Source organism: Mesocricetus auratus, unplaced genomic scaffold, assembly GCF_017639785.1.
Source record: "Mesocricetus auratus isolate SY011 unplaced genomic scaffold, BCM_Maur_2.0 Super-Scaffold_100676, whole genome shotgun sequence".
Taxonomy (NCBI): domain Eukaryota; kingdom Metazoa; phylum Chordata; class Mammalia; order Rodentia; family Cricetidae; genus Mesocricetus; species Mesocricetus auratus.
This window is the reverse complement of record NW_024429266.1, coordinates 56,301,015-56,325,303: the sequence shown is the minus strand read 5'-3', so window position 1 is coordinate 56,325,303 and position 24,289 is coordinate 56,301,015. Positions and strand designations below refer to the sequence as shown.

Genomic DNA, 24,289 nt, shown 5'->3' with positions numbered 1-24,289 from the left:
TGATCCCTGAGTCATCCCCCCAAACCCTCCCACCCTCACTAACTTACCCACCCCACTCCCACTGGTTCCTATTCTGAGCACACACAGCCCGATGGCCTGAAATCCCAAGAGCTCCCAATATGGTGACTGAGTTTGCTCCCCAGTTTCCTCTTAGCCTTTCCTTTTCATTCCACAGCCTCACATGGAACATTCACTTTTTCCAGCAACACAAAAATAAAAACAATAAGCTATATGCTTTGCCTTTAAGGTGGTGGGAGAAATCTAGGAATAACATGATATATCCCAGGTGGCAGTGACTTGTGTGATGCTGCCCATGGGACCCATTGGGGAAAAAAACCAAGACCTTGAAGGGAGACTGGGGAGGCTATCCAGGGATCAGTGCTGGACTGTGGCTAAAGGGGAAGGGAAGAGTAAAGTGGCCTTGGGCAGAGTCAGGCCTCCTAAGAAAGGCAGAGTGGGCTCTAGGCAAAGGTACTAGACTCTTGGGTCACAGTGGAGATGGAGGTGGGGGGTTGTAGAGAAAGTAAGACAGAAAAGCAGAAGCAGGCAGCATGAGCAACAAGGGTCATGAGTCTATTCTGCAAGAGACAGAGAGCCTCAGGCGATTCACCCCAGGGCTGGACACCCGTAGGATCTGCATCCAGTAGGATCCCTCTGGCTGCTGTGAGGGCTGGTCTGAGTGTGTGTGTGTATGTGGTGTGTGTATGTGTGTGGGGTGTGTGTGTGTGTGTGTGTGTGTGGTGTATGTGTGTGTGGGGTGTGTGTATGTGTGTGTGTGTGGTGTGTATGTGGTGTGTATGTGGTGTGTGTGTGTGTGCCTGTGCACTCCAGAGTAGAGCATGGTTAGGAAGCTGCTGTGAAAGCTGGAAGTCTGAGGCAGCTGCAGGTGCATGAACTAAAGCAGGGAGAAAGGGGAGGAAAGGGGAGGGAGCAGAGGAACATCTCTCGGGAGATTACGAGTGTCCCGTGGCTGAATGTGGGGAAGGGAAGAGGCACCTCACAATGTCTCGCTTGAGTTTGGTGGAGATCAAGACTAAGAGACAAGGAGCCCAGCTTGTGTGTGTGTGGGGAGTGGGGCATAAGTTCAACGGTGAAATGTTGAAGTTGAGGTCCCTGTGTGCCACCCATAGGGTTGGGTACATTATCTGGCATTTGAGAGAAGCTGGGTCTAAAGAGGGTCCTCTAGGAGTTGTCTTGCAGAGGGGACCTCCCAGAGTATGAGCGAGGTGACAGGAAGATAGCCAGGCCGCATCAGTATTTAAGGAGAGAACAGGGAGAGACAGGCCAGTTTGGGAGTGAGAACGGGGTGGGGGTGGGGGTCTGAGGTGAGCAGTACCAGGGTTAGAGAAGAAAGAAGACACGGGGAACTTGAGAAGGAATTAGGAAGGATTGGTCAATATAGCAGAAAAGCCAAAAGAGTCAAAGGTTAGGAAGTGGCCTAGTCTTAGGAGTGTGGGAGGGCTGTCCATAGTGGAAAGTGGTTTCAGGGGAGGCTGGGAACAGAGTCCAGAATAATGGGGGTGGGTGGGCAGGATGCCAGCAAGCAGGAGAGACTTGCTGGGGGGGATGCTGGATTGAGAAGGAGGGTGCAGAGAGGAAGTTGGAGGAGAGGGAGGTGTCACTGAGACGGAGATGGGGAAGTGTACCATATGAGACACAGACAGCCGTGGAGGGAAAGTGCTGTGTGCTGCAGGGAGTAGTTGTTCATGATTCAGCGGGGGCTCTCAGTAGCCAGAGGCTTTAGAAGATGGGCAAGGGAAGGGAGGTAGCCGAAGGAGAGTGCTAGCCTCAGGGGAGAGAAGGCTCACTTCTCCAGTGCAGAGGCCAGATGGAAAGAACAGGCGGGGAACTGAGTGTGCTTGCAGGTAGCGTAGAAACGTGGAGAACCTGGTGACCCTTTCTTCAGTTACCGGCAGTAGAGAGTGCAGTGTAGTATGGGTGAAGGAGAGCAGACAGGCGCTCAAGGCCAGTGGAGGAGACTAGAGTGGTCACCCACCGATACCCCGATGAAGGGCACAATCCTACCCGAAGATTGGACTTTTAGTGACACCAGCCCTCTCGGGTCTGTTTCCCCATCAGTGCTAAGGCCAGGCAATCTGGAGCGGCCTCCTTCTGGGTCAGGCTGACAAGGGGAGGAGGCAGGGGATAAACAGGGAGCTGAAGGCTGTGGTGGAAAGGCCATCCTGTGATGGGGCTATCCACAGCATTCAGGTGAGGTGGATGGAGGGGAAGTCTGGGGGAGAGCCACTGTGTGAGAGGAGGGATGGGTTCCAGCAGCGTAAGAGGCTGAGGACACTGGCTCCCTCCAGCCATTTGCATTCCTGGCCTTCTTCTCTGGCTTCTAGCCAGCACCAACCCCAGACCCAAGGCCCCGCTATTAGAGGCCATCTCCTACAGCTCCCGGTGGCTTCAGAGTTCAAGAGGCCACTAGAATTGTGACTTTGTTTTTTCTGTGCTTGGCAGAGGGGTGGGTTAGTTGGAAAGTCTCTCTGTATAGCGGGCGTCCAGCTTCAGAGAAAAATTAATAAAGTCGCCTTTAATCCCAGCACTTGGGATGCAGGCAGATCTCTGTGAGTTCCAGGCCAGCCTGGTCTACAAAGGAAGTTTCAGGATAGCTGGGGTTATTACACAGAAAAACCCTGCCTTGAAAAACAAAACAAGACAAAATGAAGTCAAAAGAAAAAGACAAAGGACACATGTCCCTTCACTTCCCACATATGTTCACCGCAGCTTAGCTCGTACTGGCCCCAGCAGAGGGCCTTCTGTATGTCCATCGCATGGGGGTGGGTGGCACACCCTTCACGAAATGCTGCTGAGGGCCAATCATGAATTACTAATGCTACAGTGTGGAAGAGAGGAGGGACGCGGGAAGGAGGTTAAGATAGCGAAGTCTGGCTTGTATGATTCCTTCTGTGTAAACCAGACACTCGCTGAGGTATGTGTAAGGCAGATGGGCATTGCTGGGGAGGGGGAAGAATGGAAGACCTGGGGGGTAGACAGGGCTGGGAGGATGGGAGACGGGGGGGGGCACGAAGAGTTGGGGGTTCATTATCTTGATTTGGTGGCAGCCTTCAGGGTGTTCTTCACATTTGCCAGAACATTAGTTTATACACGCGTGCAGTTTCTTGTAAGTCTCACTATAATAAAAGTTGAGTAGACTCTTTCTTTGTGGCTCTTACGCATGCCAGTTGTTCCTGAGACACTGAGTGGGGTCTAATCTCAAGCCCCATCCTAGAGCCTGGGACATCTGGAAGTGCCTGCCCCCCCCCTTGTCCACCCTTAAATGGCCAAGACAGACAGGCAGGACCTTCATGTTGGGGCACATCTGGAAGAATTAGTGTCCCTTGGGTGGTGGGGTTAGAGGAAAATCTATGATCTCCTTTGCCCTCAGATAGACATTGTTGGGGAGCCCACCTCACCGGGTGTAAGACACTAGAAACATAATGGGATTGGAGAATGGGCAGACCTCTGAATCCTGGCTTTGTCATTTTCTGGTGTGACCTGGGCAAGTTACATAACGTCTCTGAAGTTCAGATTCACAATCTGTCTTTTTTTCCCCTTTTTGATACTGGGAGTGGAACCCAGGGTCTTATGCATTCGAGGCAAGCCCTCTACTATATATCTGTCCTCTATCCTTTTTTAGTTTTTTGAAATAGCATTTCAAAATGCTGTGTAGCTCTGGCTGACCTGGAACTTGATATGTAGATCATGCTGGCCGCTTCTGTCTTCCAAGTGCTGGGGTTAAAGGCATGCACCACCATACCCAACTTTGTCAGATTTTTCCCTGGAGAGAATGCTGTGCTTGAAAATGTATAGTGATGCTGCCATGTAGGACTCTTCAGAGTGACCACCTTGCAGCCACCTGAGGAACTGCTTGTTAGAGGTCCTCACGGTCATACTATGTCAGTGAATTGGATCAGGGCCAGGGCCTTCTGTCCATTGTGGTAGCTGTGCACCAGCAGCCTACAGTTTGTACTCCATCACAGTGTGTCTGCATCACACAGTGTGTCTACATCATCACAGTATGTCTACATCATCACAGTGTGTCTGTGTCATCACAGTGTGTCTGCATAATCACAGTGTGTCTACATCATCACAGTGTCTACATCACACAGTGTGTCTGCATCACACAGTGTGTCTGCATCACACAGTGTGTCTGCATCACACAGTGTGTCTGCATCATCACAGTGTGTCTACGTCATCACAGTATGTCTACGTCATCACAGTGTGTCTGCGTCATCACAGTGTGTCTGCATAATCACAGTGTGTCTGCGTCATCACAGTGTGTCTACGTCATCACAGTGTGTCTGCGTCATCACAGTGTGTCTGCGTCATCACAGTGTGTCTGCGTCATCACAGTGTGTCTGCGTCATCACAGTGTGTCTACGTCATCACAGTGTCTACATCATCACAGTGTGTCTGCATCACACAGTGTGTCTACATCACACAGTGTGTCTACATCACACAGTGTGTCTGCGTCATCACAGTGTGTCTGCGTCATCACAGTGTGTCTGCATCATCACAGTGTCTACATCACACAGTGTGTCTGCATCACACAGTGTGTCTACATCACACAGTGTGTCTGCGTCATCACAGTGTGTCTGCGTCATCACAGTGTCTACATCATCACAGTGTCTACATCATCACAGTGTGTCTGCATCACACAGTGTGTCTGTGTCACAGTGTATCTGCATTATCACAGTGTGTCTGTGTCACAGTGTATCTTCGTCACAGTGTATCTACATCATCACAGTGTGTCTACATCATCACAATGTCTGCATCATCACAGTGTGTCTATGTCACATTGTCTGGGACACAGTGTGTCTGTGACACAGTTTTTCTGTGTCACATTGTCTGGGACACTGTGTGTCTGTGTTCCTGCTGGACTAGTGGATTCTTCCAAGCCAGGGATTAGATGTCGCTCACCTCTGAAGCTTCAGGGTTGGCTTTGCAGATACAAACAAATGCACAGCATAGCTGGGTGGGCGTGGCCATCTCAGGAGGTGAGAGCTCTGCTCCCGGAAGTCTTCTGTGAACCTGACCTTCCTTGTTGCTTCTTCCATAGTGATGAGGAGAAGTCAACCAGCTGGGTGCACCCTGGTACGGACTCACCCATCCAGAGCGGATACTCCTCCAGCCCAGGTAAGGAGTCACCTGTAGTTGTAACCTTTGCAGTTAACGAGGAGGAGACAACAGTCTGAGACGGTCACAGGAACCCTTGGCCCCAGACCTGCTTTAACTATTCCTTTGCCATGGGTAGACTCATCCTAGACTCTGGACGGCCCCTGGGGAATAGTGCAGAATACCTCTAAGGGGTACATTTCTACTATTAGTATCAGGGACAGATCTTAGAGGACAGATCAACCCAAAGGTTGCCTCTATCCTGAGGTTCCTGGCCTGGGCAAACCCCAGCCCCTGTACTGCATGCTAAGTTGGACTGTTTCCCACCTGTACTACTTAATAGAGCTGCCCTTAGCCATGTGTGCTAGCGAGCAATGGGAATGTGGTTAGTCTACATGGACTGGAAGTAATTTTAATCAATTTAAATGCAAATAGTCCTTGGTGGTTGGTGGAACTTCATTAGTTAGGGAAAAAGAGGCCAAGGCTGGTCTCCTTCTTGCCCTCTTCGATCTGGCAGGCTAGTGGGAAAGGTGGGATGTGTACAGCCCAACGACATACAAGAAATAGCCACAGAAATATTTCAGTTGGGGTTACTGGGGGAAAGATCCTGGGAATCAGAGGCCTGGAGGGCTGCAAGGGAAGGAAAGGCCTTCGTCTAGGGTGAGAGGTCAGGAGGGAGAGGGCCATGGGCAGTATTGTGAGAAAGTCTCCTGACCCTTTGCAGCCTGTACCCGGCCAGACACCAGCCGTGGTCACTCACAGAGCAGGACTAGCTCTGCTGTACCCTCTGGGTTAGGCTTGCCCAGAGCCTACTTCATTTAGATCTGGGCTGGATTCAGGGCTCAGAGCTGAAGGGGCCATGGAGTTCAATTTTTGCATTTTAGGGGAGGAAAATGAAGGACAGAGAAGACGTATTTGGCTCCAGGCCAGCTGGCTAGTAAATGAAGTGGGGTCGTGGTGAAAGCACATTCACAGGGCAGAGCCCTGGTTCTGGTGGCAGCTCTCCTTCCATTAGTTGCTTGGCTCCTCGGGGATTTGATTTCCGCATCTGTGTAAATTTGAGAGGATTATGAACTTTTCAAGGTGGTAGCAAGTGCCGTGCAAAAAAGCTGGCCACCACAAGAAGTGGCAGTGTGTGTGTGTGTGTGTGTGTGTGTCTGTGTGTGTGTCTCTGTGTGTGTGTGTGTCTGTGTGTGTGCATGTGTGTGTGTGTGTGTCTGTGTGTGTGTGTCTGTGTGTCTCTGTGTGTGTGTGTTGCGGTTGCCACTGTCCCGTGTCCAACTTAACTGAAGTGAGGCCCCCTGCCACCATGTCGCAGCTGGTTTCTTCTGCTGACTGGTTGTGCCGGTGAAAGCCCACTGGGCTGCTCCAGTTGGAGCAGCATTGCCCTAGGTAGGACTTAGAATGTTCTGAAGAGTGCTCTTTCGGTGTTGGTTGCAGCTGACTGGTTATCCAAGGCTGGGAAGGAGTTAAGGTGCCCCTGAAGCTTGCTGGGAGGGCAGCTGCCTGAGTGGGCACTCCGCCTGGACAGGAACATAAGCGCCCTTGGTGTTGCCCAGGCAGAGAGGGCAGTGTGGAGGGAAGTTGCTAGAAAAGGCAGAGGACAGAAACCACCCTGGCCTCTTTCCCAGCACATCACAGTGGCCGGATTATTTATGATTCTGACCCAATGGGGATCCCTCTACGTGGGGAGGCTGCCAACCCACACCCTTCTGAATGGGAGCGTCCTCCCACGGGGACAGAGGAAAAACAAGTAGCATTTATGGAGCTACACAGAGGCAAGAGTGTAGGCTTTGGAGGTGGCAGACACTTCCTGTGTGACTTTAAGCAAGTTGATTAACCTGTCTGGGTCTCAGTTTCCCTCTTGGTCTGACACCCAGTGCCTTGCCTACGGTGCGTTAGATACACTCGTGGGGGTACCACACGTGTGTGGGAAGGGGTACTCCTTTGAGTGGTAGTTGCTGAGATGGCATGGAATCCCTCTGGGCCAATTCCTGGGGGGCCAGGAGCTGAGCTCCACTGCCTTGTTCTGCTGAAACAATGATGGACACATGGAATCTTAGACTAAAATGACAGGTCAAAGCCAGGCCAGCCACTCTCCGAACTCAGGCTCTGCTCTGTGTGTGTGTAACCCGAAGCAGGTGGTAAGAGGATGGGAGACCCAGACTAACAGAGGGTGGCTGTGTCTTGTAACCTCCTACTCGAGGCAGATGTTTGGGCTGACCGAAAGAGAAGCAATGAGTGCCGAGAGCCCACTCCTGTTTTCCAATATGTCAGCCAGGCGGCTCCTGCTCCCTGCAGGACTGATCTTCCCCAGACCTGGCTGCTGTAGATTCTCTCTCGTTCTCTCCTGTGGCATGGGGGAATCTCTGTTTTGGTGGAGTGAGCAGGTATGCTGGCTAGTTTTGTGTCAACCTGACTCATGCTAGAGTCATTGGAGAGGAGGAAGCCTCAATTACGAAAATGTCTCTAGAAGATCAGGCTGTAGGCAAGCCTGTAGGGCATTTTCTTAATTAGTGACTGATGTCAGAGTGTTCAGCCCATTGTGGGTGGTGCCATCCCTGGGCTGGTGGTCCAGGGTCCTATAAGAAAGCCATAATGGGCAAGGCAGTAAGCAGTACCTTTCCATGTCCTCTGAATCAGCTCCTGCATCAGCTTCCAGGTTCCTGCCCTGAGGACCTGCCCTCACTTCTTTTGGTGATGAGCAGTGGTTTGGAAGTAGAAGCTGAATAAACCCTTTCCTCTCCACGGGGCACTGAGATGTGAAGTGGGGTGTGGATGACAGGGGGCCTCTTGGGAGGAAATAGGCTAGCAATGGCAAGGCCCAGCCAGCCCATGGTGTTTCACTGCAGCAGTAGTAACCCTAAGCTGGGACCTAACCAGGCTTTCTGAAAACGGTGTCCATGGTGCCTCCAGGCCTAGGTCGACTTCCTCAGTGAATCAACCCTTGCCACTCTGAGATTCTGCCAATGACCTCTTGGAGCTTTTTTGTGGATACTTTTTTTTTTTCTCCAGAGATGCCATTGAAATTCAAAAGCCAGTCTCTGTTTTCTGGGACATCTTTCCCAGGTCCCCAGTGCCTTGTGGCAAAGCAGCAGTTTGGGAGTCTTAACACTGGCCTGGGATTCAGAGACTTGGGCCCCAATTAGACCTTGAGTGCTAAGGACTTTTGAGTCCTGGGTGAGCCACCTACCCTTGGCACCAGCTTTGGTCTCTGTGAGGAGGTGGTCAGAGGACCTTACAGGACAAGGATCTGTGGCTTCCCTGCTGTGTCTCAGGGTCTGGCTCTGGAACTGGCCCAGTGTAGATAATCAGAAGAAGTTTGTGGGGCAGATGAGAAATAGCATCAAACGGTGGTTCATTTGTGCTCACTGCCAGAGGACCCATCCTTCCACAGTCATCTTTCTCCTCATCTCTCATCCTCATCGGATGCTAGAAATAATGGGCAAAAAAAATTGCAAACGCTCCAGTGGTTACCTGGACGCTGGAGTTTTCCTGCCATTCCAGGTCCCAGATAGAGAAGAGTACCTGCTTCCAGGGCGTCTTCTCAATTTGTGATTTTGTTTCCTTGAAGGTTTGCCTAAGGGCTGGGAGACGGATTCAACCCCAGAAGGAGCTGTATACTTCATCAAGTGAGTAGATCATTTCCTTTTCCACCTCACCTTTGGTCTGGCTTTTGTCCTAGTCACAGATGCCTCCTAGGGAGGGGAAGTGGCTAAAGGGTCTGGTTCATCACCTTAGGTTCAGACACTGGGTCTGTGGTGGCCCAGAGAAGCACCAAATAGATAACACATGTGTCATCTGGCCTAAGTGTGACTAGTAGCGTCAGTTACGGAAAGGTTTCTGGGGTAGGGTCCATGGAGTGCTGGGCTGGGCTGAACCTCAGAATGACGGCTCATCCGTGTGTGGGGAGACTGTCATAGATGTACTAGGCAAGCATTGAGGAGAAAGAGACGGCGTATGGAGTGGCAAGCTAGGCCCAAGCTGCACTTGTTCTCTTGGATGGGGGCCAAGTGGCCCTTGGGTTATAGGGTGTTTGTTCTCTTTCTTCTAAGAGATTGGCCAGGTCGTGTGGGCAGTGAGTCTTGACTCCGGGTGACTGAGGGGAGGCCTTGAGAAGCTGCCTGGCTAGAGACAGGCAGGCAGAGGATGAGACTCTGCTTTTGGAGGTCCACAGCCATATACTTGAACTCATTATCTTCTTCTGGAACTCTGTGTCTATCTCTCTCCATCTCCCAGAAAGCTCAGTTCTAGCTTCCTGCCAGAAGTGAAACTCTGTGCCCAAGTCTGTGGGCTTCTTGCCTGAACCGCCCCTATATTCCGTAGCCACCGAGGAGTCCTGATGCCTACTACCCTGGCGCTGGGGTACTTACTGTCTCTGCCAGAGATAGAGAGGAAAGTGCCTTCTAGAGAGGAAGGCCTCCTTTGAAGTCCTCATCCCAATCAGGGCCTACTGATGCTAGCCTGTAAATCCTGGCTGCTCAGGAGACAGGCAGGCAGGTCCCAAATTAAAGGCCAACCTAGACTACATACTGAGTTCTAGGCCAGCCTGGGTAACTTAGGGAGACCTAAGTGAAAACATGGTGGAGATAGGGCTCAGTTCAAGGGGGGACAGTTGTTTAGCATTTGTGAGGTTCAGTCCTCCTCCTAATAATAATAATAATAATAATAATAACAACAGCAACCTCCTCCTAATAATAATAACAACAACAACAACAATTTTAAAAAGTTCACCCCTAAGGACAAGTAGGTGTCATTTTTTTTTAAGTCCCTGTCTCAGATCCAGGAAGCATGACATCAGCCTGATTACTAACCAGATATATGTTATTTATTTACTTGTGTATGGCTGTTTTGCTTGCATGTGTGTCTGTGTATCACATGTGTGCAGTGCTACCAGAGGCCACACCTCCCAGGACAGGATAAGTCCCCAGTACTGGAGTTACAGATTACTGTGAGCCACCATGTGGTTGCTGGGAATCAAACCTGGGTCCCGTGGAAGATCAGTCAGTGCTCCTAACTGCTGAGCCATCTCTCCTCAACCTCTGCACCCCTTTTTTGAGACAGGATCTCATTATTTAGCCCTGAATGGTTTGGAACTTGCTACATAGGTTAGGCTGGCCTTGACCTCACAGAGTCCCACAGGCCTCTGCCTGCTACATATGGGGATTAAATGTGTGCCCCATCCTGCCCCGCAGTATTAACTATATTTTTAAGGAAAAAAGGCCTTTTTGGAAACTGCTCCGTTGTCACACGACTCCACAGCTAAGCCCTCTGTAAGGGCATACCCAGTCCTTGTTTCACATAAACACTTTCTGTATTTCTCATTCTTGTGAGCATCGTCTTACTATTTTTTGGTGAGCATTTAGTTACTGGGTTTTTTTTTTAACTCATGTTTCATCTCATTCATCCTTCAAATTTACCACCTAGAGGTGGAGGGATGGTTCAGCAGTTAAGAGCACATACTGCTCTTCCAGAGGACCCGAGATGAATTCCTGGCACCCACATCAGACACTCACAACTGCCTGTAACTCTAGCTCCAGGGAACTTCTGTGGGACCTGCACTCACTCATGTGCCCATACTCACACACAGACACATGATTAAGGTAATAAAAAGAAATCTAAAAAATCTACCACCTAGGATGGGGTGACCTGCCCTTCTGTCCCGAGACTGTCCTGTGCTGATGGTCGCCTGTCATCCCCTTCCTCATACCAAACCCAAACCACTGCAGGGCCCCCTTTGCCTGTGCTGTTCCCTGTGCCTGGAGCACGTCCTCTTCCTCCCCACCCAGGCATCTGGCTCCTACTTGTCAGTTGGTTCTTTTGTGGCCCTGGGGCCGGAACCCACACCAGGCACAGCACACCAAACCCCGTGTCAGTGTGTTTACCTTTTGGTAGTATTCTATTGCTGAGTAGTCTTTGAGGAAAGTGTCTACTCATTTTGTTTTCCATTACCCTAGCGTCTTTCCACTCCTGTACAGGAACCCAGTATTTACTGAAATGGGTGGGTAGGTGGAAAAAATGGGATGTAAATAAGAACACAATTAATTACTGCTGCAGATACCACTCTGTAACCTCCTCCAGATCCCCTCCACTCGGTGTGCTAACATGAATTGTTTTCTCTGCTGAAAAGTTTCTATACCCCGATAAGCCTCTCCGCCGGTACAGCAATCCAAATCAGACCAAATCAAACCGAATTAGTTTAAATACCCTGTAGGAGTGGTCTTGAGCATCTCTGGGGGAAGGGGTTATCATTTGTCGGACTTTCTGAGATGCAGCAGGGTTTGGAGGCAGGTGGGGGAGGGGGACTTGGGTGGAACCTTTACCATAACATCCCAGACTCTTTGGGTATATGGATGCTAGTGACCGGGTGAAGCGTCCACCTTGACGTCTGCATGCCTCTGACAGGCAGACCACCACAGCAGAGAGCCTCACCTTCCCTTCCCTGTCCTCCCCACAGGGCTATCACTCCTGTCTCATAAGCTGCCTAGTTCCCAGCATCCCTGAGACCACAGCCTGAGGTCATCCGTACCTAGACCTTCCTAGTAGCTTCTCCCCTGATCTTCTTGTCCAGGATCAGGATACTGCAAGAGTCCCTCCTCCCCCAATATAAGGTGCTCATGTCATTCTCCACTAAAAGCCTTCCATATTTCCGTTGCTTACAGGATAAGGCCTAGATTCCACTTTCCAGCCTGTACAGGCCTTCCTGACAGGTTCAGCTCTGACCCTCTCAGACCTGCTTCCTAGTCACTTTCTCTGGGATACCAAGTCTCTGGGACTCCCTCCTGATACTCCTCCTTTGCGCCTGAGGAAGCCCTGTGCATTATTGCTTCCTCTGTGTGAAGACCAGCCTCCTTGTCCTTCCTATGTTCTCTCCCATGCGGGGAAGCCCATGTGGATCCCAGCTGTTTATCTCCACAAATGTCAGTTCTCCTCCGTCAGCAAGTCTGTCCCCGCGTGTACCCAAGTCACTGCAGAGTTTTTAAAATCCAGATCGCTGACCTCGCCCGGAGTTCCTCACTCAATTTGACTTCTCAAGTTGAACAGGCTCCCAGCTGGTGAGGAGCTGATGTTCTGGGACCATCTTGAGAACCACGAGACTCCTCAAGGGGCAGGGGTAGCACAGGGATGCCTACGCAGCCTCGAGAGAGACGATATTATCTTATTGTGTATTATAATGAAATTGTCCACAGCCTGTGACAGCAGTAGCCACTCCCAGAGCTCAGGGCTTTCCTACATTATCTCATTTAACCCTTTGGTAAGGAAGGGTGTGTCATCTCTGTTTTAGTAGATAATAGGAAAACTGAGCTGTAGGCACTTCACAGGGATTGACCTGGAAAGGGACACTGCGGGTGGTTTCACTGCGGTGTGCTTGCGTGATGACGCAGCTGCCCTCAGCACCCTTGGTGCCTGGGGCTTCATGCCCCTCACCGAATGAGCACACCAATGAATGAATACTCCCAAGCATCTTATTTTCCCTGTACAATCAATTCTCACCACGACTTCTGACTTTGGTTGGGGGTGAAGTAGAAACTATGAAGGCTATACACATGGATCTCAAGAAGTAATTTAAGGGAAGTCAGATGTTCAGACAATTTGGTGAGATGTTTCTTCCAGCATGGGAAGTGGCATTTCAAGGAGCAAATACTAATATTCTCTGGGCTGGGTTTTTAATGAATATGATAACTATATCTCATTAAGCCGGTCCCTTCGCGGTATTTGGGAGGTAGGTCTCCCGGCACCTGCTACTGATGTGTTGCTCCAGTGTGCTGTGGTTTTGTCATTTGCCAAGTATGGAGGGGATGTGAGAAGAAAAAAAGCTAGAGCTCATTGTGGGCCTGCATGCACTACCACACTAATCCACAAGAGGGTAGCAGAGCACTCATGGTCCACAGACCAGGCCTTCAAAAGGATTTGTTGGGTGGTGACCCATTGTATCACTTGCCAGGAACTTGGGGGTATCTTGACCCTCCCTTACTGTCACCGTGGGTCTGGTGGACTTCTGAACTGACTGTGTAAAGCAATCCCTAGCCAATGGAAACTTTGGCCCCCATCTCCTGCTTCCTTCACTAGCAGCCTACTGTGGATCAGGCCCCTTCTGTCTTCAAAAGTGCCTCTCCCTCCAGAGTTGTCAGGACAGACGCCATGGCAGAGAGGTGGCCTACAGGACCGCACCCTGATAACCTTTGCTGCTGCTGGTCCTCCACCCAGGGAGCCCCACCCAGCCCTAGCACTCCTTCCTAGTCTGGTCTCAGTACTTCCTACAGGAAGGCGCCAAGTGAACCTCTGGTACATCCAGGTGCTGCCCGGGTCATCCCAGGGATTGCGGGGAGGCAGACATGCAGAAGTCAGGGCTCTGTCCACAGGGGTTCAAGAGCTGAATGATGAGCTGTGTGGTTTCCTAGAGGCTGTGCAGGCCACCAGTCATCCAGCAGACCCTCAGCCTGTGGGTCCCTAGAGGAGACACTCAAGGCCCCAAGGTGGAGCCACCAAGAACTGTTCTGCTGTCCTTCGAACAGGATGGAAGAGAGAAGCCACAGGACAGCGGTTCTGGTATAGTGGCCCTATCAGGTCTGTCCCAAGAAAGGCAAATGTCACTCAGGACAGGAAAGAGCAAGACAGATAAGCAGAGAAGACAAGGGATGATCTGAGGTGCAGACAAACCTCATTTACAGATGAGGAAAACTGAGGCCCAGCAGTCAAGTGCCCAGTGCAAAGGCACTGCATTAGTCAGGGGTGGGGTTGGCTAGTCTGGAGCATGAGTTGTCTGGCGGACATCCTCATCCTCAGGCCTCCTCCCCGATTCCCAGGTGATGGGGTCTGGGTGAAGGAGGCCAGGGCGGGCAAGGCCTCTGGGTGAAAGGTGGGCACTGAGGGGCAGTTAGTCCATCAGTTTAGTGACCACCAGGACCAGGCAGGGATGGTCTTTGAAGGGCTGTGAAGAGCGAGGTGAGCTTTCCTGAGCAGAAAGGCGGGAGCAGGGAGCACAGAGGTCCTTTTTGGGGGATCCTCCTCCTTCAGGCCTCCTCCTCAGCCTTTCCCAGGAAGCAGTTTGCTTCTCAGCTGGGCTAACAGGAAAGATTTAGACTTGGCAAAGAATACTTGCTTCCTCAGCTCTACCTCCTCCATCCTGCCAGCCCTGTAAGCCCTTGTACATCTCCCATTTGCTCCCCAGCAGAAGGCACCGTGCCCAGCATAGTCATCCATTTGGCTTCTCATACCCCCTGGAGCCTCCGTGTCCCCTAGAAGCAGCCACCCTTCTGGCTCAGGCTTCCAGGGGAACCAGAGCTTTGTCTGGAGCTCAGCCCTCTGTCTGCCAAAGAGGAAACCCGCCCAGCAGGCCTGTCTGTTGGCTGCCCTCTCCAGTTGCCTGAGGATTGTGCAGCATGTGGGCTGGGGTCCTTTTCCCCTTCCATTCCCCTCTTGCACACCAGGATCTCTCTTTCCCAACCCTACTTTGTTCCATCAACTTCTCAAGTCCCGAGACTCCCTAAGAGACCCTCATTTCTGGCTGCCTAGAAGCCAACTCGGCCCCACCTGTACCAGGCATCCTTGCCAAGTCCTGGAGAGCTGGGTAGGTGAGTTGGGCCTGGCACTGGGCCCTTACTCACAACTTCCCTGCCCCTTTAGCTAAGAGGCTTTCCCTGAGTCATTGAGGACCAGCCTGGCAGCTCATCTAGCTGAGGGGATGAGAAGGATTGTCTCTTAGGTACCTCCCCAGGCTCCTGACTTCATCCCATCAAATCTCCCCTGTATCTCCAATGCCCTAATCTATGTCTTCCTGGGTGCTGGGAGGGAGGTGTTCTCTAGTGCCTTCTAAAACAGATTCTTTTCGTAAGAAAAGTACTCCAGGTGGCAAAAATGATGCTTAGCACAGGGATGCTTACACATGGATGCTTACACACTGTGGTGAGAGTCATTCAGATTTGAGTGGGGAGAGGTTACTCTTTTGCTTTATTCATTTTTTTCTTTTGAGACAAGGTCTCATGTAGCCAAGGCTGGCCTTGAACTCATTAAGTAGCCAAGGATAGCTTAAGCTTCTAATCATTGCCTATACCACATTTTATGGGGTACTCACTTGGAACCCAGGGCTTGTCTTCCATGTGTCCTAGACGAGCACTCAACCAACTGAGCCAACATCTTCAGCCCAAGCTGCTTTTTATTTTTCAATCAAGGCAATCCATTAACAAATAATGATAGAATTATCATGTGAGCGGGGCCTTACAGAGACTCCCCATTTAATCCCTGCTTCTTGGAATATTTCTATGTTCAGAAGTGACCTTAGGGGCTGGGAGTGGTGGTGTACACTTTTAATCCCAACACTCAGGAGGCAAGAGGCAGGCGGATTTCTGTGAGTTTGAGGCCAACCTAGTCTACAGAGGGAGTTAGTTCCAGGACCAAAATAAATAAGTAAATAAATAAAATACACAGAGAAACCCTGTCTTGAAAACAAAACAAAACAAAAAAAAAGAGAAGTATTTTCAGTAGTATGGTCTTCAGCTGAGACGTAAACCCTGGAAGTTAAGGGCATTTCTGATTCTTGTTATTATGATCAAGGATCCCATTGCATATTGTCCATTGTCATAGAGAGAGAATCAGCTTTTCCAGAGAGATGTGAAAGGAAGGAAACTGAGGTGTAGGAGAGGGGAGAGATGGGAAGGCCACCGACAGCAGAAATGGGGTTATAGCCTTATTGTTTAAAGCTCCCTGCCTCTGCCCATCATTGAGCAGAACACAGGTGCTGGGGCGGGGCTAGCATCCTCATCCAAGGTCACCAGAGACCAGTCTGGGCTGAAGACTAGCAGATCTTGGTGTTTTATAAATGGGTCCCAGGTCTCTCCCAGTGTTCTTTCTTTAAAAAATTCATTGAGTTGGGGATATGGAAGTATCAGGATTCTAGCAAAGTCCTCCTGATACCCGGAGACGGTCCCTCTATATGGGGATCGTCACAGAACTGAAAGGCCACCCCTAGACAGGCTGGATACATAAGGTCCCACCATAGTGCCAAGCCCACGGGCAAAAATGTCTAGCTTTCTGCAGTCTCCCATGGTTAGACTCTGAAAATGCTGCTTACTCATAAGCAGGCCCAGATGCCCTCTGGGGGGCAGCCTTGTTCTGGCTGTGGGAAGCCAGGAAGGCTGCGCCCACCAACCCCTTCTTCTGTGTGGGGAGGGTTGCTAGGGTGTTTAGCAGCTTGTCACTGGTGTGGATGGAGTTAAACCTTTCCGGGGACTATTTACTCCTGATCCTAAGTGACAGCTTGGGGAGGGAGAGTCACGTGGTCCTGAAATCCCCACGGGAGCTGATGGAGCATGCCCAGCTGCTTCTGCCTGGGCAAGGTGCTGGATCCTGCAGTAACCACAACAGCATCCTCTCCCCGGAGCCAGGGACCTGCCAGCGGGAAGAATGACTGATTAGATCAGATTAGATCCAGTGCCCCGCTCTTCCGAAGGGGTCCCCAGGGGCGGGAGAGGACGACCCCAGCTGGCCCGAGCTGGGGGAGGGGTGCCTCCGGAATCGCAGTTAGCGCTCTCAGCGCGGGATCACACCTCCGAGGCCCAGCCGGTGAGTCCGTTTATAGGTGCATCAGATCTAGGAGGTGGGAGGAAGAAGGCTGGGTTGGGGCAGGGCTGGCAGCCGATGCTGGCCGCACAGGCCAGGGCTGCGTGCACTGCAGTGAACTGCCTCCTTCCTCCTCAGCCTTGGCAGCCTTACTTGGGGATCATGGATGCTGAGAATGCTAATTATAGCCTTTCTGTGACTTCACCCCCTTCCGAATCCCCAAGAAGGGCCGACACTGTCAGAATTGATTACATTTGAATTGCGTCCCTGGGAGGGGGCAGCTTTGGGGCTGCCAACCTCCAAGGTCCAGCCCCACCCTACCTCTAACCTAAAGGAAGGAGAGATGGAAGAGTTCAGGGGTCAGGTTCAGGTCGGTTGGAGCTCTCCTTCAGTGGGAGGGGTCAGAGGCTCTTGGGCTCTTAGGGGGCATCTGCGGTAGCTGCTGAAGGGTAAGTGGGCCGGGGAGTGATGAGAGTGAAGGAACAAGCAGTGCTGGTAATGGGAAAGCAAGCTGCCGCTGTTTAGAGCCCTGGGACTGGGCTATTGTGTGAGGAGTCTGGGGATAAAGTGGCCAGCGGTGGGTAAGGGAGGGGGAGGGGCGAGGGAAGGGGGAAAAGGAGGAGGGAGAAGCGGCTACTGGGAGATGCCCTTTGAGACTGCAGGCCAGTCTGGCAGGGAGAGGGAGAGATGGGAGACTCTGGATGCAGGGAGAGGTTGGCTAGAGCAGAGTGGAAGGAGAGTAGCGGGGAGGGAGGGCAGAGAAGTGTCCCAGTGAGTGTCCCAAGAGGTGGTGGCCTTCAGGACTGGGCAGCTCTTCCCAAGTCCCTCTAGACCTCTCGCTCTCCATCTGGCATCTTCCAGTGGCGCACTCAGGCACCGGTCTACAGCATGCGTGGGCGGAGCCCTGACTGGCACGCCTCTTCTGGAGCCCCTGTCCAGATGGCTGCAGGGCACTGCAGGTGCCGCCTTGGTCCCCAACCCCCGGCCTCTGAGCCCTGTGGAAGTAGGGAGGTTTCAGCGGCTGCAACTGTCCAGCTGCAGCCTCCACCCCTGGGCAGCTGCGTTTTAGCCTGGGCAAGAGCCGAGTAGTACATCCTGCCCTCGGAGAGGGGTGGGCCCCTGTCACAGAGTCTCGGCCGGCGACCGGAGGCAGAGGAGGGCAGGGCGGTAGTCCTCCCAGAGCGGTGGCAAGAGCAGCCCTGGCACCTGTACAAACGCCGAGCTTTCCTTGCAGAAAGGAGCAGGGTTCTGTGTCTCCACACAGCCGCGCAGAGTGCTGGGTCGCAGATATGAATTATTAAAAGCCTTTGGTTCCCCATCGGGTGGCGAGGTGATAAACGTGTTAGCACCGTGTGTAATTAATCCTGGTGGCGTGCTGCGTGGGCTGGAGACAAAGGGGCCTCCCTCCCCCCGATTCGGCTGCTTTTCCTTTTTTTCACAGGAAGGCTATGGTGCAGGACGCATTACATAGATAATTACATTTAGTGTGTCTGCCTGGATGATTGAGTTGGAGTCTTCCTGCTCGGTGCAAATGAAGTAATTACTGAGGAAATCGAGGAGCCCTGCGCCTGCCCTGGGAGAGCTGCTGTCACACACCCCCCTCATTTAGGCCAAGGGTGGGCTCTACAGAGGCGCGCTCAGCTCCGAGGACTGACCTGGACTGCAGCACTCCAGACAGGGTTGGGAGCTGGGCAGGCTGTGGTTAATGCGCCCGCTTCCTCGCTGTCTGCCCAGCAGTCCATTTGATGGTGCAGGGCAGGAGGAAAGTGGCCAGGCTAGTGAGAGCTTGACCTTCTGGACAAGGCCGGAGCAGGAGGCTGACGTAGCTGGCTGGGCAGACGTGAATGTTTCTCTAGTTAAAGTGCTCTCGGAACCAGACTTCTGGGAGTGTGTAGGGAGTAGGGAAGTTGTGACCACTTCAGGTAGACTCTTGTTGGATGTGCACTGGTGCTTTTTAGACTCACTCAGAACCTGCCTCTACTTGCCTCTCTCCAAGCCCCTCTGAGCCCTCGGACAGCCTGGGGAAATCCCAGGGACCCAGACTCAGCTTCTTGTATGGTGGAAACATTCCCGTGTCTGAGTCAGACCCTGAATTCCACCCTTTGGTTCTGGTGCTTCGAGGTTCACAAAACATGCAGGCTTCTCTTTCATATGGAATTAAAGAAATGTGTTGGTTTTGAAAACGCTGTTTATAGTCTGCATGTGGGTGCAGTGTATTTTACATAGCCATTTTCGAACATTTTAGGCTGTCAGCTTTATTTTCCTTTTACAAATAAACACAATATGTACATTTTTTTTTGTTTATAAGGGTCCTCCCATGCTCCCCTAGCATTTAGGATGATTTTCTCGGTAGGATAAACTTGAAGACATAGAATTGATATGATGGCTTATATTTCAAAAATTCTACTTTGCATTAAAATAGTTATTAAACATAGAAACATGGAAAGAGATTCAAACACTGTGGGTGATGCATCTTTTTAGAATTCATTCACAAACATATGAGTAGATTTGTTATGACAACATATATATGCCATAAAACATGTTTTTGTCTTGTTGGTTGCGTTGTTTTGAGACAGGGTCTCACTGTAAGCCTGGCTGGCCTGGAACTTGCTATATAAACCAGGCTGTCCTCAAACTCAGACATCCAATGCTGGGATTAAAAGTATGTTCTAATATTCCTGAACTATTCAAATTTTGAGCCAGTTGTATATTATGGTCATATAAGCATTTTTCATGCTATTTTTTTTTACAATTTTAGTTTCCTAGTATTTCATTACATATTTGTTCCAATTTTCCTCTTTTATGTTAAAATAGCTATTTCAAAATTTTCACCTTTTGTAAACAACTACACAATGAAATACACATTTCCTATCATTACACGTATCAATGGTATTTTCCCCTTGGATTTCATTTCTAAAAATAAAATTGCTGTATGTTTAAAATATTTGGATAAAGTTTACTAAATTCCATATTCAAAAGACTTAAATTCCGCCGTGCCTTGATGGCGCACTCCTTTAATCCCAGCACTCGGGAGACAGAGGCAGGCAGATCTCTGTTTGAGGCCAGCCTGGTTTACAGATTGAGTTCCAGGACAGGCTCTAAAGCAATACAGAGAAATCCTGTCTTGAAAAACAACAACAACAACAACAACAAAAAAAAACCCAGCAAAACAAACAAAAAAACCAAACCAAAAACAAAAGGCTTAAATTCCTAGTAGTTTTGTGTAAGAATGCATTTGTAGCTGGCTGTGGTGGCGCTTGTCCTAGAACCAGCACATGGGAGGCAGAGGCAGGTGGATCTCCAAGTTAGAGGCCTTGCCTTAGCACTGAAGGCACTGCTCACTCCGTCTGACTCATCATTACCTGAGAAGATCATGTGTCTTTAATGGCAAATGCCAATTTGCTTCTAATTAGTCAAATGCTTGCAATTAGCCTGTTAACTTGGCTCAGGGGTTGAGGCTGTTTTCTTGATTTTGTGTGTTTCCTGGGCCACCAGGAACATCAGTAGGTATCTGAGGATTGCAGTCAGCCTGTGTGCCTCACCTGAACCTGGGGCTACCTCCCTGCAGATCTGAAAGGACAGTAGTGGGGACACAAGCTGTTTGGTGGCTTATGGATGGGAGCACGGTGCAGTGTTCAGAGACTTGCTAGAATCGCAGGCGAGGCTCGGAGTGCAGGCTCCCTCTTAGTCCCATCCCTCTGACCTTCCCTAAGGTGAGAGTTATCCACTGTGTCCTACAGGGGCCTAGGTTGCAAAAATGTTTCTCTCCGAGACAGGGTCCTACAATATTGTAAAAATAAAAAAATCTTATGATTCACAATCTAATAAGAGAGCAAGCAGGTAGGCAAATGATTGTTCTAAATAAAATAGATATATTCCATAGCATGGCCCAGGAAGACTTTCCTGTTAGGTCAGTGGTTCTCAACATGTGGGTGGTGACTCTCATAGAGGTCGAATATCAGATATCCTGTATATCAGATACTTACATTATGATTCATAATAGTAGAAAATTATAGTTATAAAGTAGTAGCAACGAAATAATTTTATGGTCGGGGGTCACCACAGCATGAGAAACTGTATTAAAAGGTCACAGCATTAGGAGGGTTGAAAACCACTGTGTTAGGTAATACTGACAGGAAAAGATTTTCCCAGACATAGCTTCGGGATCATCTTAGCTCTGTGACCTTGACCAAGTTCCTTGACTTTTCTAAGTTTTCTGTCAGTAAAGTGAGACAACATGCTTGTGTGGATCAATCAAGAAACTTTACACCACAGGCAGTGGTGGCACATGCCTTTAATCCCAGCACTTGGGAGGCGGAGACAGGAAGATCTCTGAGTTTGAGGGCAGCCTGGTTTACAAAGTGAGTCCTAGGACACCCAAGGCTACACAGAGAAACCCTGTCTCAAAAAGCCAGAAAAGAAACAAGACTTTACACAAGGCAGCTGGGACATGACCAGCGTGGTAAAAATAGAAGGGTTAGTGTGTCTGTGTCACTGCCATGTTTCATGGAGAGACAGCATGTGCATGTAGGGACACATAGATTTCGTGTACATTGTTGACTCCTGGGTGTTCTACGAGTGGGAGAAGTTGGAGAGATCCTGAGTTAGGCTGCAGAGCAGCATCCAGTGGCTACTCAGTGAGAGACTGTTTCTAATGAGAGTTGACAGTGACTCGGGAACAGGTTTTGGGTGGCTGGTGAGATGGCCCAGCAAGTGAAGGAGTTTGCTTTCCGCTTTAGAACCTCAGTGCCATACCCGGGACTCACGTGGTGGGCAGAGAGAACTGGCTCCTGCAAGTTGTCTTCTAGCTCTGTATATGTGTGCTTGCATACAGACACACAGACACACAGACAGATCTCTCTCTCTCTCTCTCTCTCTCTCTCTCTCTCTCTCTCTCTCTCACACACACACACACACACACACACACACACGTAATTTGGTTGACTGGCAGTGGTCTCCACAGTGAGTTCCAGGGCAACTAACCAGGACTATAGAGACAGAACAAAATAAAACAAAACAAAAAGGTCGGCTGGCAGGAGCAGGCTTGATCAGGTGTAGGTGACTGAACCAGGGAGGCTTTAGCGTGTGGTTCATGCTCCTCGATGGAGGAGGCTGCTTCATGGGAAACAGAGGTCCCAGACAGTGGGAACTTAATTCTCTCAGGCATGTAGGCCTCACAGCCCTGGGCCAATCCTGCCATTAACATCGCAGCTGCTCAGTAGCCTGGTTGGTCCCCTGACCTTCCTATGCAAGGCAGCCTGGTGGCCATGCTGGGTTGCCACGGTAACTGGCAGCTTCCCAGCTGAGTTGCCTGGGTAACCAGTTAGCTGGTATTTGGGGGAGGGGGTGCTGAACTGGGGTGGGGGGTTATCAACCTCAAAAGAGATGGAGAAGGATAGGGTGGGACAAAGAGGGAGACATGTGTGTTCTCCCAGGCGCACACTCTCCTCTTCCAGGGGCCTGGGGAATCCAGAGACAGGCAGGACAGGATGCTGTGTTGTTTCTGCCCCGCATATATGTATGTATGTTTCCTGGCATGGACCTTGCAAACACAGGTCTCAGTCCTAGCTCCTCTCTCCCCCGTAAACATAGTCTCCTCATCTGCAAAGCAGAGGGACTGACTTGGATCTGTCTGACCAGCCCTGTACACATGGGTCCCCTCTTCCACCTTGATTGTCTCTTTTGTAGATACTTCCCAGTTGTCACCTGCTTTCATGGTCTGAGCCCAGTTTGGTGGCAGGGGCTGGGGTCGGGGCTGGGACCTAGAGATGTCAATCTTAAGCCCTAAGGAGCTTACCATCCTAGTCTGCTGAGAACAGAGCAAGTTACACAGGTGAGGGTGCCATCAAGGAAGTTTGAGAGCTGACCCCTAAGGGGAATGTTTGTGAGATGCCGTCATGCTTTTTATCCTGCTCCAGTAACAAGTGTGCTACCTTTACTTGCCTCGGCTTCCTGCTGTATTCCAGGAAGGCCCCCCCCCATCTAAATATAGCCTTGACCCTTCGCTTGATTTCACACCCACTGGTGAGTCATCACGTGGAGTTTGAGAAACACTAAGAGGATGTAAGGAACCCCAGGCTTTCTCTTACATTCTGCACCGAATATTGCCCGGTGGAACCTTGCAACTTCCATCTGTGGGGTAACCAGGGCTCAGAGGTCACACTACTACCTAGGGTCACAGAGGCATGTCACAGAGCCAGGGCCTCAACAGAGGTATATTGCTCAGATTCAGTCTGTTCTTAGTCCACTGTCTTAGGGTTTCTGTTGCTGAGAAGAGACATCATGACTATGGCAACTCTTATAAAGGAAAACATTCAATTGCGGCTGGCTTACAGTTAGGGGTTTAGTCCTTTATCATCATGGTAGGGTAAACATGGCAGCAAGCAGGCAGACATGGTGCTGGAGAAGGGGCTGAGAGTTCTACATCTGGATCAGCAGGCAGCAGGGAGAGAGAGACACTGGGCCTAGCTTGAGCATTTGGAACCTCAAAGTGGCACACTTCCTCCAGCAAGGCCACACCTCCTAATGGTGTCACTCTCTATGAGCCTATGGGGGCCAATTACATGCAAACCACCACATCTACTGATCTCTTCTCCTGGGCTGTTCTTGTTCCTTTTTCTTTGAATCCGGGTCTCACTATGCAGCCCAGACTGGCCTTGAACTCACAGAGATTTGCTTGCCTCTGCCTCCCAAGTGCTGGGATTAAAGGTGTAGACCACCACACCCAGTGATAGATTCTTTTATACAGAAAAATATTTGTCTTGTCATCTCAGCATGGAGGCCTTGAACCGTACCCAGAACTGGGTGCTTTTTATCTGTTGTCTTGGGCTGTGAAGGGATGGGCTGAGAAGGGATGATGGAGAAAGAGGAGGCTGCTCTTCAGTAGTCTGTATGAGGGGAGTCAGTTGGGGAAGGAAAGGAGGAGGGCGGGCCTTGTGCAGTAGTGAATCCTCCTGATGTCTTCTGCTTGCTTAGTTCAGTGGATGTGATGGAGGGCTGATTCTCTGTTGAGTTTTTGGAGCCACGCCTATGAGTGGTCAGCATCTGAGAGATGTTTCTGACAGAAAAGACCAGTTCCCAGAGAAAATGGCCTCTCATTTCCTATCTCCTTTGTACAATACCGTGGTGGTGCTGACCAACAGGAGGCTGCAGCATTTGGGATCCATCACAGGCCAGGATCTATGGGAAGTCTCAGAGTCTAGAGGCTGAAGTTAGCAGGGTCTAGAGGGTGGGGCCCAAGCGACTGTGGAATACTCAGGCAGAATGCTGACCCCACTCACCTGGAGGAATTAGGAGCACGTGGAGAAATTTATACTGCTGGGCTCCACTTTGAACTGTGTGAGCTTTGAAAAAATTCATTCTGTTTCTCAGTGTCTCTGATCAGCTTTTCTTTTAGGAAGAGGATGGCACTTAAAGAATGGGTGGTGCTAACCCTCCCTTCCCACACGGACTTTGCCCTTTGTAAACAGAGTGGGCCAGGTGTTTGCAGCCAAGACCGTTGGGTGTATTCTCTTTATAGCCCCAACTGCCAGCCTTGCAGCCTGGACAAGGCTGGGTGGGGCTCAAACCTCAGCAGTGTCTGGGTCAATGTGGCATCTTGTTACCATGC

General features: G+C 50.5%; 1 protein-coding gene across 17 annotated transcripts in view; it reads left to right on the top strand.

Moving 5' to 3' along the window:
• Plekha6 (pleckstrin homology domain containing A6) overlaps positions 1-24,289 on the top strand; it is a 137,397-nt gene that overhangs the window by 1,879 nt on the left and 111,229 nt on the right. For 16 of the 17 annotated variants that reach the window (XR_005874373.1, XM_040739075.1, XM_013115862.3 and 13 more), the window contains exons 2-3: positions 5,066-5,142; positions 8,696-8,753. Coding sequence is in view for 15 of the 17 variants with exons in the window: in XM_040739075.1 (XP_040595009.1) it covers positions 5,066-5,142; positions 8,696-8,753 (135 nt within the window). In the remaining 2 variants the exon portion in view is untranslated. Of the gene's footprint in view, positions 1-5,065; positions 5,143-8,695; positions 8,754-16,476; positions 16,684-24,289 lie in introns of those variants that run through there. The other variant, XM_021229117.2, reaches the window with a different exon arrangement.